We start from the raw sequence: 15,890 nt of genomic DNA on the forward strand, positions 1-15,890 counted from the left end.
AAATGCGGCTTTATTACAAAATGAAATGAAAAAGTTATTACATTTTGGACGTTTATTACAAAATGCGGCTCAACAAGGTGTGTTTACCTGTGAGCAAAGCTCCTCTGCTTTCTCCAGAGCAGCTTTCAGGTGGCTGTGGTCCGGATGTGACTCTGGAGTGTTTTCTAAGATCTACAGTCAGAGAAACACAGAAAGAAAGATGTTGAATGTTGCGAGTTAAAGTCTTAATGCGTCTCTTTGAATGTGTCTGTGTGCCGTACGTACGTTCTTGATAATGAGCGGGTAGCGCGTGACTCTCTGCATGGGCTTGAGCAGGAAGCTGGACAGAGGCATTCCCTTACACCTGGGATCCATGGCTAACCTCTGATGGAGAGACAGCACGAGGAGAACTGTTCATACTGGACGGAGGTGAACTGTAATCTCACTGAGTTAAACAATGTGTTTGCTGAGCATGAAGTGTGTGTGGATTTTTATACCTTCAGGAAGTCTTTGATCTCAGGGTTGTCGTCCGTTTTCTGCTGAATCAGCGTGGCTCCGTTCAGCTGGCACGAACAGAATCTGAAGGCAGAAAAACATTCACGTTAAAAAAACCCCAAAACAAACTCACATCAGCTGTCGCTTCCCGACTGATTCAAAGATTAAAAGGAGCTCAGACAGAACCTGATGTACGGCTGCATGTGAGGCAGCTGGTTGGTCAGGATGTCGCCAATCATCTTCACCGGCATCCGATCACCTGACATCTTCTTCCTCACTCTGAGAGCCCTGCAGGGGGGAAGAGAGGCACGTGATGAGAGCTCAGTGATGTGCATATTTTTTTGTAAGTTTATGTATAGTATCATATCTGGAGTCCAGAGCAGTTTGTTTACTCTTTTCCTGTCTCTCACTCTCTCAGATCACTGCACAAAATATTGCAGATGCATTAGTCTGCACACTCCAACAGACCTCAGTCTCCTCAGTAAGTGAAGATGAGTTTGGGCCTCATTGTATAAGACGTCTGTGTTGTCTGATGCCTTTATTTCTTTGAGTTTTTATGTGCATGAATGAGGACACACATTTGTTTTCCAGCTACGATCATCATTCAAAGCAGCTCGACTTTGCGAGGCAAAGCCGCGTCCAGGCTGATGTTTATCTTTGAAATTCAAATGAAAGCCAGCGGCTCTTCGTCTCGTTGTTTGCGACGCGTATCAGATGCAAATGTCCTCAACAAAATCTACTGTTTGTTCTGTGCGAGTGTGTAAGCCCGGTGTGTGTGTGTGTGTCCGGTGTGCTTCTCTTTACTTGAGCAGTTTTATGTTGCACATGATGAGCTCCTTCCAGTTGACGAAGATCATGGCCACCTCCTTCTCCGTCAGCAGCTCGCACTCCAGCAGAGGTTTGTGGAAGATCTAAACACACACACACACACACACACACACACACACACACACACAGAGAGAGGTTACTACATATTTCTAATGTGTATCAAATTTTGCATGAAAAGCTTAAAATCTCACTATGGTACATGTTGTTTACTACTAAAGGATGATGTCTTCTTGTGGGAGGTGTGTCTGAATCTAACTTATAGTTTTTGGTTATAAAGTTCAAGTTAAAGCTGCTCTCTGTACCGTTAATGTGCACACAGGCAGCTATGATAATGAGCAAGACATAACCAGGAGAAAATACGAGCCTAAATTTACAGACATGCTGTAAAATGAGTTCAACAGCTTCAGTTAGATTTGTCAAAAAAAGGGACGAGAGAGGCCACAAATAGCTGTTTCACTAAATATCTGCTGATTGTGGACGTAGTTTGTGTTATTCAGATAGACAGAAATCATGATTTCCATTCACTGTACTGTCTGACAGCAAGACAACAAGTTTGAAAATAAACTTCAGAGCTCCTCCAACGTTGAAATCTTCCGTGCCAGCCTTTAGGACACAAATCTTTCAAGATGCTTCTTCTGTTCATAGATTTGTTTCCGTTTTCTGTCCCTCTTTATTTTTCACTACTGTTTGAGCCCACATTGTTTGTGCAATCATGTCATTTCTTACAGTTGAATTTTTTTCCAAGCTTCCTTTCTGTCCTGCACTGCAGTCACCGTCTTCTGTATGTACGTACTTTGCTTTGTATTATTGCATAGTGCATATTGTATAGTGCAAAGTCCTTTGATTCTTCTGAAGTCCTATGATAATATATAGTATTTCAAGCTTCATGTCGATTCTCGGTCTTCGCTTTCATTTGTTTAATTCATGGCATAGAATAAAAAGATTTAGAGCATCCTGTGCCATCTTTGCCAATGAATACTCTGCTGTGACTCAGCACAAAAACCTAAAAAGAAGAACTACTGCCTGATTTGATTTGCCATGCGTCTGTGCATTTACCTCCGTGACGAGCTGCAGGTCGTTGACGTAGTTCTCCTCGGTGACGATCAGCTCGTGGATGTAGCCCTGCCTCTTCCTCTCCATGGGACTCAGCATGTCGAGCAGATGGAGGTCAGCGCACCCTGAAACACAAACGTCACACACACAGACACGTGCAGCTGTCAATCAAACATCCTGACACACAGAAGAAAAAAAAATAACCTTTCATACCTGTATTAATGCATTAGCAACAAAATACATACCTGAGATCAACAAACAGGCAGAGGGACTAACAGTGGTACGATCTGGAGGAGTGTTTTGGAATATTTACATGAATATGCACAGGAGGAAGCTTCGTTTGACTGTAGACAGAGTATTTTTAAAGAAATGTGACTTTGATAACTTGATTTAAGGTCAGTGCTTAATTAAATCAACTCAGAGCTGCTGTGGAATCATCCCAAAATCTTTAGCCTGCTAGTTGTTCTGTCCTTTTGGACCAAAGTTGTATTCAAGACAGATTTATCTGGACTACCATGAATCACTTTTGGTCACTGTGGGACAGAACAACTAGCCCTGATGTATAACTTTTTTGCCAGCGTTTGCCACTGCAGGCACATTAGATGTAGTCATTTGATTCAGTGTTATATCATATAAGTAATATAAATAATTATTTATAAACTAATGTATAAAAAAGGGGAAATGTATTGTGTGAATACACGTTAGAAAAACGGTTACGACGACAGGCTCATGGGCGTAAAATTCAATGTTTTATTTACAGATGTTATCAGGAAACTTCCTCATGATACTTGTACATTACACGGTGTGTGTGTGTGTGTGTGTGTGTGTGTGTGTGTGTGTGAGTAACGAGGCCAGTCAGGTGCAGTCTGTCTCAGAGCGTTTAATCATCATCAGGACCAGTCAGATTCACCGCTTCATCAAAAACAAAAAAAGATCTCCACCAATAAAACCTCAGGACATTTTCTTTTTTCCTTACTCTCCGCGCTGCGCTGACATTTCATTCATTCATTCAAGTATCCTTTTCATCCTCTGTGTGTGTGTGTGTGTCCATCTGACCCCATTCATGTCCATAAAATTGCTTCATTCATGCTTTTATATATCGTCCACTCGCTCGCTCACTCATTCATGCGCGCACCGACACCGACAGTGCAGTCTGGTTACATTTGGCCTGGCTGTTAAATCCATCCGTCCATTCATCAAGAGTTGCCATTTATATCCACATGAACACCAACCATTACCATTCATTAGATTAAGTATAGATCATACAGAGCTTTTAATTATTTTTTATTCTTTTAAACCAGACTTAGACCAGAGCCGTGCTTCAGAGCGGAGGTGAGTAAAGCGTGTGTTCGTGTTAAAAATGGTAAAAGACACACGTGTTAAAAGTTTCTAGCTCGGGCTGTGGCTGCTGCGAGTCCCCATGATTTCAATTTAATGCTAACAGAGACAAAAAATAATTAACGGGCAGAGATGGATTATGACAAAAGTGCAACATCGACCCAGCTAGTGTGGAGAACGGCTCTGGTCTAGGCGGGTCTTTGTTCTAACCCTAAAATACTCCCTCTGACTGTGACAAGTCTCGACCAATCGGTTACCAGATTGACAAAATCAGATTTCTGTCCTCTGGCGGACCCAAAACAAACCAACCGGCGACCCAAATTCGGGCCTCCGGCCTCGGATTATTTCAGGACCAATGGTCTTTGACTTATCACCCAATCAGAGACCTCCAATACTGACACACTGAGGAGCCAATGGGATCCAAGCAAGGTTAATAATTATAATAATAATAATAATAACAACTCTATTGCTCGTTGTATAAAAAGTTGCGTAGTTCAATAATCATTTCATTGATTGTTTGTGTTTCTGAGGGTAAACATTAAAATCACAATACTGTCATCTGGATAAACAAAAACAAACAAAAAAAAACAGATATGGCAACCACTATAATACCAGTCTGTTGCTATGGGAACAAATAGAAGGATGTTGCTGTGGTAAATGGAAACCATGGTAACTGTACAGTATATATATATATTATCTGAAAGTGAGGCTATGCTGTTGCTCTACCAGTCGGTTCGTCAGTCTCTATCCCTCCACGCAGACCTGGTGAATCAGTAATAAAGATATGATAAAATATGAAACATACGAAGCTTTGATGACTTGGAAAACATACGCTGTGAGCTAATGGCATTTAACGGGGGACTAAGTCAAGAGTAGGCGTCCGGGATATGTAAAGTTTCACAGGTCACTGTCCCTTCCTTAATATTCTGTAGGGGTGAAATGATTCTGCGTGGGGGAGGGGGAGCTTTGTGCATGACGTGTGGCCACAAAGAGCTAAAAAAATACTTTGAAAAAGTTGCGTCACAGTGTGGAAAATTCAAGGAGGTAAAGCTCAAATTACTTCAAAACATATCACGAGTTTGTGAAATTGAGCCACAACTTAAAAACAGCTGAGCTATTTAAAAAGGAACCGTTTGAAATTTTTGGGGAAAATTATTATTCGAGATGACGAGATCGATGCCGCTCTCTTGTCGGTCTGTGAAACAACCCGGCACCTTTAAAACAGAGTCACACACTCGTGTCAGCTGTTTCCAAATGCTTCCAGCTGAGAAGACAGATAATTCCCCAAAATGTTCAAACGTTTCTTTAACTGGAATGATTTATATCTGACGACGGACGTGAGCATGTTTCTTTTTTTTTTCTTTTGTTGTTGTTGTGACAAATCGTCCCACCCCTACATATTTAGTACCAAATCTATGTGTGTGTGTGTGTGATGTCAGTGTCCATCAACCGGGTCAGTGTGACAGCATCTCATCATCATCATCATCATCATCATAGCAACAGACAAAACAATAAACATGTAAACAACAGGAACAACAACAGAACACAGAACGGATCATTTAAAGTTAATACATTTTCAGAATGTTAAACTACTACGGATAAAAACATCGTCACTGTGTGTGTGTGTGTGTGTGTGTGTGTGTGTGTGTGTGTGTTTATACTGTTCGGTCATGTGCATACTCCAAACTCTCTGTACCATGTGCATGTGTGTATGTGTGTTATTTGTGTTAGCTCGTATGCTAAGCGGTTACAACAGCATGGCTTTCCATTTTTTAGCCCTGAGCTACGAGGCTGAGTCCCATTCCAGCTGCTCGCTCCCTCCTATGCCTCCTTCCCTCCTTCCCTAAGCAGAGAAAGACAGAAACTGGAAAAAAACAAAAAGAAACAGAGGCGGGAGCGGCAACCTGGGTTGAAACTTAGCGCTCGACTGCTGTGGAACGCATCTCAATACTGCCTCGTTTCCTCTCCTCTGCATTACTTCATCTCGTTTTGAGGGAGGAGGAGGAGGAGGAGGAGGGGAGGGAAGAGAAGAAGGGAGGAGTCTTTGGCATTGAGGAGAAGGTGAAGGAGGTGAAGCGAGGTGGAAATAAAAAAAAGAGAGGAGAGGAGACTTTAACATTGAGACTTGTCCTCCTGCAGATAGTGGGTCTTTCTGTGAAGCTGTGGGAGGGGAGGGGAGGGGGTTAGTGAGGGGGTGGGTGGAGCCAGCGCTTTTGACTGACAGGTGAATGAAGCTGCTGAACCAATGGAGCAGAGTAGTAAAAAAATAATAATAATAAAAATAAGGAGGGAGAGGAGGGGAGGGGGGAGATGAGCTGAACTACTGGATCTCCCATAAAGCCACAAAATGACCCACTATCCACTTCACCAGGCTAGGATGGTGTGTGTGTGTGGGTGTATTGTTAATGTGTGTGTGTGTGTGGACATGTGTGTGAGTGTGTGTGTGTGCATGTGTGTGTGTGTGTGTGTATACAGTCACTGTGATCCAGTCAAAACATGTTCATCAGTCCAATCTGGGGTGAAAGGAGCTCAATAGTCTCTCCTCCTCCTCCTCCTACCCTCCTATTTTAAAAATAACCGACTGATGACACAGAGAGAGGAGGAGGAGAAGAAGAAGAAAAGGAGGAGCAGAGAAGAAGAAGAAGAAGAAGAAGAAGAAGAAGAAGGAAGAGGAGGAAAGTTGGAGGTTGGGGGGGAGGAGAGGAGTCCTGACTATTGATCTCCCTCCTGTTGAACAGTGCTGTTTGGAGCCAGAGCCTTAGATAAACAGAGTTTGGCCAAGTCCAGTCAGAGCCATGCATAGACAGAGTTCTCGCCACCACTGGGCGTTTAAACGTTACAGTCTGTCTGTGTGTCTGTCTGTCTGTCTCTCTCTCTCTGGCTTCTATTGGTGGAGAGTCGCCATATCCGGGTCATGTGACCTCTTGCTGCTGTGTCCCATTGGTTGAGTGGCCTAGTGGGTCTCTTTGAGGGCTTTGAGGAGAGGGGGGTTCTGGGTAATGATATGATCCTAGAGAGAGGACGACAACAACAACATCAACAAAAACAACTAAACAAAACAACAACAACAACAACAACAACCAATCAGGTGCTAGGTGGGTGGAGCGTGCAGCAAGACAGAGTGTGGAGGTGTGGTCTAACCGGGCATAGAAACAGAGGATGTAGAGCGAGCGGCGCGGCAGCAGGCGGCGTGACAGAGCTTCTGTCTGCAGACTGAGGGTCAGGACATATTAGAAATCTGAGGCCGGATATTCTTTGTACTTTATTTTTGGTAAATATGATAAATTGAAAGAACAGGACATAAAACAAACTCGTCAGTGCTCTCTAGTGGCTAAAATATTTCTGTAATTTTATGCTGCAATTTCTTATTTCCTCCGTTTGACTGATTTATAAATACAGACGTGACGTGTCTGAATGCAGCTCTTCGTCTGGCTGTTTTTTCTTACTCGCCATGATTAAAACTAATCCAGTTAATGTCGACCAGCGATGTTCAACAAGAAAACCAGCAGAGAACAAACTGCTCTGAATTTATAACCAAAAAGATACTTTCCATTCATCAAATTAAGAATATACTCAATTTATGAAACACTCAAATTACACTGCGATAATGCAGATATTCGTCGGAAACGTGTGTTTTGTATTTTAGCCTTCTAGGGACTGATTTAACAATCAGTCACCAACGTGACAAGGAAAGTCAATTTCTATGTTTATATGAAATTGAAAAATTATTTATTTTATATTCAACCTGTAAGTTTGCAGCCAGAGCTGGACGATAAGACTGAAATCATAAATCAATATTTAATCACACATTACATCAACCTCTTAACTCTTATTTTTATCATTTATTACGAATAATAAACTTTAAATAATGAATTCTGTAAAACAATCTCATGATATTATACTATGATTATGACACGATGTCACTAAAAGTAAATAAATGATAATATGGCCACACCTGTGTGTGCGCAGTGCAGTCTTAAACTGACATCGTTCTGTCTATGTCAACTTCACATCCTGAGAAATATCCACATGTGGAGATCAGGTCCTTTAAATACGTGATCATTGTTGCAGGTTCAACTAAATAGAAGAGCACATCGTCTGCATATAACGACACTTTACGTATGTTATCGTCGACCCTGATCCGCCTACAGCTGTGCTGTTAATTAGAATATAGTATTTTTATCCACTTAATGGATTTGGGGCCAATTAGAATCACATCGATGTTTTTATCATTTTTATTGCTGCACAAAGACATATTGACTCTGCTGCTCAACACTGTTCAAAGTTTAATGCCTGTGTCTCTTCACTCAGCTCTAGAAACTCTGAGTCTATGGTGGATCATGCTGAAGGGACACATGCAGGAAGAAGGGAAACACACACACACACAAACGCACGTGCATGCACATACACACCGTTACAAAACACACACAAACACCACCCAGAGGTGTTGCATGACTGGGAGGGTTATCAAAGAGGCCCAAAGGAGTGTCAAGGTGAAAGGTCAAAAAGGTCAAACCAATCCAGGGGTCAAACACTGAGAGAGGGACAGCATCTCCACACCTGGCTCTGGGGTGTGTGTATGTGTGTGTGTGTGGGAGAGACTGTTGTGTGTGTGAGTGTTATATGTATGTATATAGATACAGAGGATGTTAATATGTTAGTTTTAGTATAGTGTGTGTGCGATTCGCGTGAGATTACGAGTGTGCGCGTTTTGCGAGTACTCACACTGCGTGCTCGGGTCGGTGTCCGTGGTGAGTTTGACGTAGTTGCTGGGAAACAGACCCTCCCTCCCGTTGAGCTCTCCTTTCCACCAATCACAGTCGTCCTTGTTGAGCACTGTGATCACCTGACCCTTCAGGAAGGCCAGCTCGTCGTCGTTCTGGGCCACGTAGTCGTACATGCCGATCACCTGACACACTGCTTCAGGACCAGAGACAGACACGGCGGACAGGATGTTCAGCTTTACGGACACGGGAGACAATTTCCCCCTTTTATTATGACGTATAACTTGAGTTTCGGATTGTTTGAACAGTGTCCAGACAAGCGGGACGTGAACCTAGAACGCTTTTACTTGTGTTATTTAACACAGCGCCAGTACACAAACCACAGGGTACAAAGAATAGTGCTAAAAGTACTAATGTAAGTACAGAAAGCATTCCTCTTTAAGGAGTGCATGCATGCAAGTTAAAAGTTAAAGTTAAAGGTTACAAAGATGTTTGGAACTGTGCCAGAACAGTGCATTTATATAGTCCAGAGGTCCAGATGATACAATATGCCAACTTTTATATAAGTTACATTAAATTTACCAAGTTTATTGACTGAAAATTGTATCAAAGTAACTCGATCATGTATAGATATTTATAATTAACTGCTTTCCCACATGTGTACTTTGTTTTATTTGTGTGTACTTTGTTGTATTTGTGTGTACTTTGTTGTATTTGTGTGTACCTGTGCTGGCAGGAGCCAGTTTCGGCGGGGTGGGCTCTGTGGGCGTCGTTTTGCTGGTGCTGGGACTGAGCAGCTTCACATAATTGGCTGGAAACCAACCTATCTGGCGCTTTTTCCCCCGGGCCTGAACCAATGAGAACACAGCGTGTCATAAAATCGCAGCTAGACGGTTTACAGCATATTCCTAGAAGAACTATGGCATACGATACAAGAGGTAAATGTGCCTGAACTGCATATAATTCAAATTATATTACAGTTTAATTCAAAAAACGGAAGAGTTACGAGTCAGTGTATTTAATCTGACACAGCAGGAGGATACCAGCCGTTTAATTTACATTTCTTTTCTCTATATCTAATAATTTCTCTAATGTGAAGTCAAAAAGACGAACGTTCCCTTGCGTATATTAAAAGTTTGTGCTTGTGTACCTGGAGCTCACCCTCCCACCAGCCCCCCGGGTTCTTTTTTCTGATGAGGATGAGCTGTCCTGGAGCTAACGTCAGCTGCTCTGCTCCTGTAGCACTGTAGGGGGCGATCACCTGAGCGATCTCTGATGGAGAGAGACACACAGGAAGAAGAAGAAGATGTGATTAATAAGCTGGAATCTGTTGATATCATGTTGGATGATCTGAAACAACGATAGCCTTCAGCCAGAGGTTTATGTTTGACAGAATGAAGTCGTGCAAAGAAGGCGACAGCAGATGGAGTGTATTGTAGGAGAGATCACCTGGTTTCTTCCCCAGACTGCCCGTCTTCCCTGCTGGTCCCAGAGACTAGAACCAGAAACAAAGTTTAAATAATAATGACATATCAGCAGCCTTGGTCCATCTTTAAAGTGCTCCGAATGAAATCTCACCTCTGAGGCTGAGTCTCGCGGTTTCACATAATTTGAAGGAAAGACTCCGGTCTTGCCTCCGACCATGCCCGTCCACCAATCACCTTCTTTCCTGGTCACCATGACGACGTCTCCTTGCTGGAAACTCAGGTCGCCCTGTTCACTGCTCTCGTAGGTGTACATGGCGACGTACTCTGTGCAGATGAACGCAGGCAGTCAGCGACTTTAATCCACATGGCGTGGCATAAGTACGTTCACGTGTCTGTGTGAGTTACCTTCTCCTGAGTCGGAGGGTTTTGTTGGGGAAGGGGAGGGACGTTTTCCATTGGGCGGGCTTTCTGATGCTGCAGACTCACTGCAGGAAGAAAAACAGGTATTTAAAATGTGAATAAAATATCTTTTTTATAGCACAAGGACCTGAGCGGCATTAAAAGACACAACAAATGTAATCAACTACTGCTCTAAGGATCATCCTTGGTACGACGAGTGCCTTGCAGCTTTTTTTAAGGGGTTGTTTTTTCACTTCACAATCAGCCGACTGAGACATTTTCGATCATTCCTGCTAGGTGAAGCTGCTCAGACAAGCTGATCCAGAGCCTGACAACCAGAACACAATCAGTCACTCTCAGTCTAGACGGTCCTGTCTAGGGATCTTCACAATCTACATGATTAAATGATGTGAGATGTGGCAAGAAGTGAGACTAAACAAGGTGAGAGAATATAAAGTAAAATCTTTGAAAGTAGAAGTAAGTATGTGTCTCTAACTTTAAAACGAACGAGGTGATGGTGTTGTCCTGTTTTAACTCACCTCGTGGTTTTGCTGCGTGCTGTAGCACCAGGCGGGCCCGGCATGGCGGCGGAGATGAGCTTGACGTAACTTTTAGGGAACCAGCCTCTCTGTCCGGTCTGCAGTTCACCTAACCACCACATGTCCTGCTGCTCCAACACTGTTATTATCTGCAATAACAATAATTAGTATAATTAAGAAGAATGACTTCTCCTCAGTCAAATCTGGCAAACATGAAACAACTAAACACACATGCGAACAGAAAAAAATCTACCTCATTTTTGTTGAAGTTGAGGTGGTTGTCCTTCTTCGCTCTCCAGGGATACAAAGCCTGAGCCTGGAGACCTTCGACCTTCTCCCCCTGACAAACAGAGAGTACCATTTAGATCAGATGTTCACGTAAAAACAGAGCAGCAACTGATGAATAGTACAGACAACAAGGTTGTCGGCAAGAGAGAGGATTTTATTTTCTATGTGAATCCAATCTGGGGACCCAGTTTGAGAAACATTTATCTAATCCAGGCATGGGGGACCTGTTCCACAAAGGGCTGGTGTGGCTTCAGGTTTTCTGTCTTCAGAGAGTTGATTGGTGCTCTTGGTTGGTTGGAACAAAACCTGCAGCCACGCCGGCCCTTTGTGGAACAGGTTTCCCATTCCTAAACTAATCAGACTAAATGCCATGTATGGTTTCATTATATTCCCACCTGTCCCAGCACAGGAGAAGGAGAGGAGCCCGTCGTCATGGTAGCAGGCGTGAAGGCGGAGCGTTGTCGTAGCTGTGCTGAGGGAACGCTGAGCGAAGGATTCTGACTGGTCGAGGAGGTCGGCCACGCGTCCCATCCCTCGCTGTCTGACTGACTGGCTGTGTTGGAGGGCCAACTGGAGATACACGCACACAGACGACGCATATATTAGAAAATGTATATATTAAAAAAAGTGTGTAATGTGTGTTGAACGTGATATTTTATCAGCTTACGTGGTGCTAAAGTCGGCCCAGTTACTGTTGGCTGAGGACGTGGAGGAGGAGGTGTGTCCAGGTGCTGGGGGAGGCGTAGTCATTGGCTGCTGGGCTGAGGTCGGCGTGGTTGAGGCTGTCGCACGCAGGCTGATCGGCGCTTCGCTGTCGGGTATCCGCTCGGCGTAATTGGCTGGAAACCAGCCGGTACGCCCCCTGAGCTCTCCTCCCAGCCAGCCGGGCTCACCTGTTTGGGATTCATCCACCTGAAGAGCAGAGGGGGCGGGATTTAGAGCAAGCTGAAGCACATGAGTAGTGCAGAGACAGTGATTAGACACGAAAATAGAGATGTGTGTGTGTTCAGGTTCATGGTAGAACAGAGCAGTGACGTGAATCACAACAATGGCCACAGTAGCAGCAGCAGCTGTTCAGAGATGAAATCCCTGAAGCAGAATCACCAAATTAGATCATAATTGAGTAGGACAAATAGCAAATTAACTCGGTAACCTGACATTTGAAACTGTTAACGTTGTGTTCTGCTTCCAGCGAATGTCTTGCACCAAAACAAGCTCTTATAATGAACTAGGATCTTTTTGAATAGGACAAGAACGAGGCTTGTCTAACTCATTCATTCGACAAATAACCTCATGTGGGTGCCAAGATTGGGTCGTGTGATGTTTTAAAAATGTCTCAACTTATCTTAATCATATGGAAGTTTATTCCTGGAGACGTTTTTTGGTAATAAAACATTTATTTTAGGTATTTTTGGCAGGTGAAGTAGCCTTTAGTTATTCACAAAGTGTAACACTGCACAGCTTTACACTCACAGTTAGGCACACTGTGAAAACGACATAAGCAAAACAACATTTACAGATTAGGATGGCGAAGCCGGGGACATTCATCCACTGACAAATGAATGAACGTGGACATGGCATGAGATGAGAACCAAATGATGGCAAGAGTTCGAATGAGCGCTGGCTTGTGATTTTGGTGGAGGCACAACACTTTGGATGGGGGCAGAAGAACTTACCCATTCCCCCTTCACCTTCAGGTTGCACAGCAGAGGAGAGAGGACACAGTTAATACTAACACACACACACACACACAGCACACACACTTCAAAGAGGGTAAAGTCGCAGAGAAAAAGGCACACAATGACACACAGGAGGCTTTAATACAAACACACACACACAATACAAAAGAGGCAATAAAATATATGTTCACGCAACATGTATACACACATATTACTGTATATATGGAAGTCAGGTGACTCTCACTCATCACTAGTGTATAGGTACTAAGTTTGTGTGCGTGCTTCATACCATGATCACATCTCCGGGAGCGATGCTGATCTCATCATGGCTGCGAGCATCAAATGGATACACAGCCCTGTAGTAGACCACCTTCACTGGCTGCTGCTGCTGGTCGAAGCTGCTGACTGGTGTCTTCTGGTCAAACAGACTTGGTGCCGGACCCTTCTCCACTGTAGATCAACAGCGAAAGCAAAATATGATCTGCACTGTTCAAATCTCATGGTTAAGAACATAATGATACGTGTTCCTGAGATGTTTTCAGCAACTAAATTCAGAGTTTAGTTCAGCAGGTTTGGAGTATGTGTGGCTGCTGATGGCCTCAAACACAGTCTGGAGTTTTTACACACCTGATGACGTCCAGGGGTCGGTCGGCTGGCTGAAGAGCTTATTCAGTTTGTCCTGCATGTCCTTCTTGCCTCTCCCCTCATCTTCTACCGATTCTACCGATCCCGCTCTCTTACGGTCTTCTTCTTCCTCCTCCATCCCCCTCCTCTTCCTCTCCTCCTCTTCCTGAGTCACTCTGTTTAACCAGGCGTGGGGTGCGGAGATGGAGGGAGGGCTCGGGGCTCTGGGGGCAGAGCTTCCGGCTTCATCCCTCCAGGCCACGCTCTCCTCTGATGACAACCTGCTGGATGAGATGGAGGGATGTATGAAATGTATTTTTACATTATGCACAATAGTATAATAGAAAAATATGTTATATTTTATTGTACTAGGATAGGACTAGGACTTGGATAGTATTCAAAACCTCTTCAGTTCTCAGGTAAATCTCATTCTCACCTGCTCTCCTGCAGGTCAGCGGACTTTCTCTCGACCGGGGTGTGCATGTGCGAGTGTGTGTGTGTCAGTGTGTGTGTGTCGCCCTCCAGCTCCTTCTGTTTCTGCCTCTGTTGCCGGCTGTGGATCTCCCTCAGCTCCTGCAAAGCATCGTGGGATACAGGAAAGGAACAAGCGGTGAGGAGGAAGTGGGATCAGAAAGGGGGGCTGGTTTGCTACGGGTTACCGTCGACAACAAACAAGAACAACAACAGCAGCGGCAGCGGCAGTATGTATATTAGTCAGGTGATCAAGGCAAGCTCCGCCCCTTCAACTGTGTCACTCAGGTGAGGCGACGTCCCTGCCCGTAACCACGGAGATTAATTGAATGTATTTTAGGGAAGGCTGAGGAGCAGCTTGTTGCTGCTGGAGCTAAAATAAGACGAAGATCCATCAGATCTAATAAATCAACAGCAGACAGAGACAGATTATTTCTGTTCTCGTCTCCGTCTACTGTTGATTTATGTCTCAGTCAGCAGAGGGATTTCTGCCGTTTCTCTTGTAGACATTTCGTCCCTTTCTCCTCATTTGAGGGTTTTTCTTCATCCAAATCAAGAGCCTAAGAAAAGAGGGTGTTTGTGTGGTGTACAGATTTTCTTGAGGTAAAACGGTGACCTGAGATTAAGGCTGTATAAAAATCTAATTTGTTCCAGTGACATTTTTTTCAATGTAATGGTTTGACTGCAAGTCAAGAACATCCCACTTCACTGCCACCCAATAAACCGCTAACGCTCGCTAGCTGTGGAATGATTTCTAGTTCAATGAGCAGCTTGTTATTTTTGTTTTGAATATATATTTTTTGGCTTACATCTTGTTGTGTCTGAGTCACACAGCTCAGGAGAATCATTTTTGAACTCCACATATTTTAACTGACGCACCACGTAGGATTTCAGGCTGTGTGGGCACAGGGACGCACACGTCACACTGTGGGTGGGAGGCTCAAATGTCGTACTGATACTGCGGTGTTTCAGGTTGCACGTCGTGTAAATGTAGCGCATCTGACAAAGTGTTCAGAACATTAGCAGCAGCTCGTCTATTGTATCATCCAACAGTGCCAGGAAGGAGCTGAATGTTTAACAGCTAATGGGCAAATATGTTGTTTTACCATGAAATATCACTCTGTCTTTTCAGTAAGAGGTGATATGATAATTTGTTTAGAAAACCTGGACACAGCAGAAGGACATTTAAGCCTCCCACCCTGAACATGATGTCAAAGGAAAATGCCCGGCCAATCAACGGGGATCAACAAAAAAACATCTGCATCCACCGTTTACTTTCTCCCTGTGGTGAATCACGACATCATCTTTCTCTTTCTCGTGTGTTCAGTGCAGATTGTGTTTCTATCTGTCTGCACCGGGAGTGACTGTGTGAATTCTAGCGTGACTCTTGAGCTGCTCGAGCGGGTGTTGACACTCGACAAACAGATGTCTGGCCCACGTTCGGTGAACTGCCTGTTTGCTTGTGGCGTTTTTTAAAACCGTTTTTGTAGCACTAGAGAACAATAGAAGATCTCAGTGTAATTGAAAGACTGCAGGACAACAGGTAGCAGATATACTGTAATTTTCAGACTATAAGCTGCTACTTTTTTCACACGCTTTGCACCCTGCGGCCTATACGACGGTGCAGCTAATTTATAGATTTTTACTGGCCAACAGCCAACGGGGGGCACTCTCTAGCAGTAAACGCAAAAGTAAGACAGACGTGGGGAAAGATTTTCCCCTGAAGAAGACACTAGTTTTGATTTTGAACTGTCATTGTGCGCATCATGCACACACCCTCATCATGGAAAACGCACAAAGAAATGCATATGATGCAGCTTTTAAGTTAAAGGAAATCGATCTGGCTGTTAAAGAAGGAAATAGAGCTACAGCACGTAATCTTGGCACCCCGTGTTGGTGATGTACTGTCGATTTTCAGGCACAGTCTTAAATTAAAAACAAAAAAAATCTTCCGTGTACCGTCTTTCTGTGTAAATACCTCATGTTACAACATGAAAACATGTGCGGCCTATATATGTATTTTCTTTTCAAATTTTGCTAGTGCGG

At 43.8% G+C, this 15,890-nt stretch overlaps 1 protein-coding gene across 8 annotated transcripts in view; it reads right to left on the reverse strand.

Moving 5' to 3' along the window:
• The window catches only part of itsn1 (intersectin 1 (SH3 domain protein)), a 44,313-nt gene that overhangs the window by 7,028 nt on the left and 21,395 nt on the right, over positions 1–15,890 (reverse strand). For 2 of the 8 annotated variants that reach the window (XM_027278135.1, XM_027278136.1), the window contains exons 18-36: positions 13,810–13,946; positions 13,377–13,657; positions 13,039–13,199; positions 11,738–12,015; positions 11,466–11,640; positions 11,036–11,122; positions 10,783–10,931; positions 10,250–10,329; positions 9,996–10,168; positions 9,867–9,912; positions 9,568–9,689; positions 9,142–9,265; positions 8,419–8,613; positions 2,359–2,480; positions 1,279–1,385; positions 661–762; positions 477–558; positions 265–363; positions 88–171 (exon numbers count right to left, since the gene is read on the reverse strand). In XM_027278135.1, the coding sequence (XP_027133936.1) occupies positions 88–171; positions 265–363; positions 477–558; positions 661–762; positions 1,279–1,385; positions 2,359–2,480; positions 8,419–8,613; positions 9,142–9,265; positions 9,568–9,689; positions 9,867–9,912; positions 9,996–10,168; positions 10,250–10,329; positions 10,783–10,931; positions 11,036–11,122; positions 11,466–11,640; positions 11,738–12,015; positions 13,039–13,199; positions 13,377–13,657; positions 13,810–13,946 (2,604 nt within the window). Of the gene's footprint in view, positions 1–87; positions 172–264; positions 364–476; positions 559–660; positions 763–1,278; positions 1,386–2,358; positions 2,481–8,418; positions 8,614–9,141; positions 9,266–9,567; positions 9,690–9,866; positions 9,913–9,995; positions 10,169–10,249; positions 10,330–10,782; positions 10,932–11,035; positions 11,123–11,465; positions 11,641–11,737; positions 12,016–12,746; positions 12,762–13,038; positions 13,200–13,376; positions 13,658–13,809; positions 13,947–15,890 lie in introns of all 8 variants that reach the window. The other 6 variants (XM_027278140.1, XM_027278139.1, XM_027278137.1 and 3 more) reach the window with 6 other exon arrangements.

Source organism: Larimichthys crocea, chromosome III (genome assembly GCF_000972845.2).
Source record: "Larimichthys crocea isolate SSNF chromosome III, L_crocea_2.0, whole genome shotgun sequence".
NCBI lineage: Eukaryota > Metazoa > Chordata > Actinopteri > Sciaenidae > Larimichthys > Larimichthys crocea.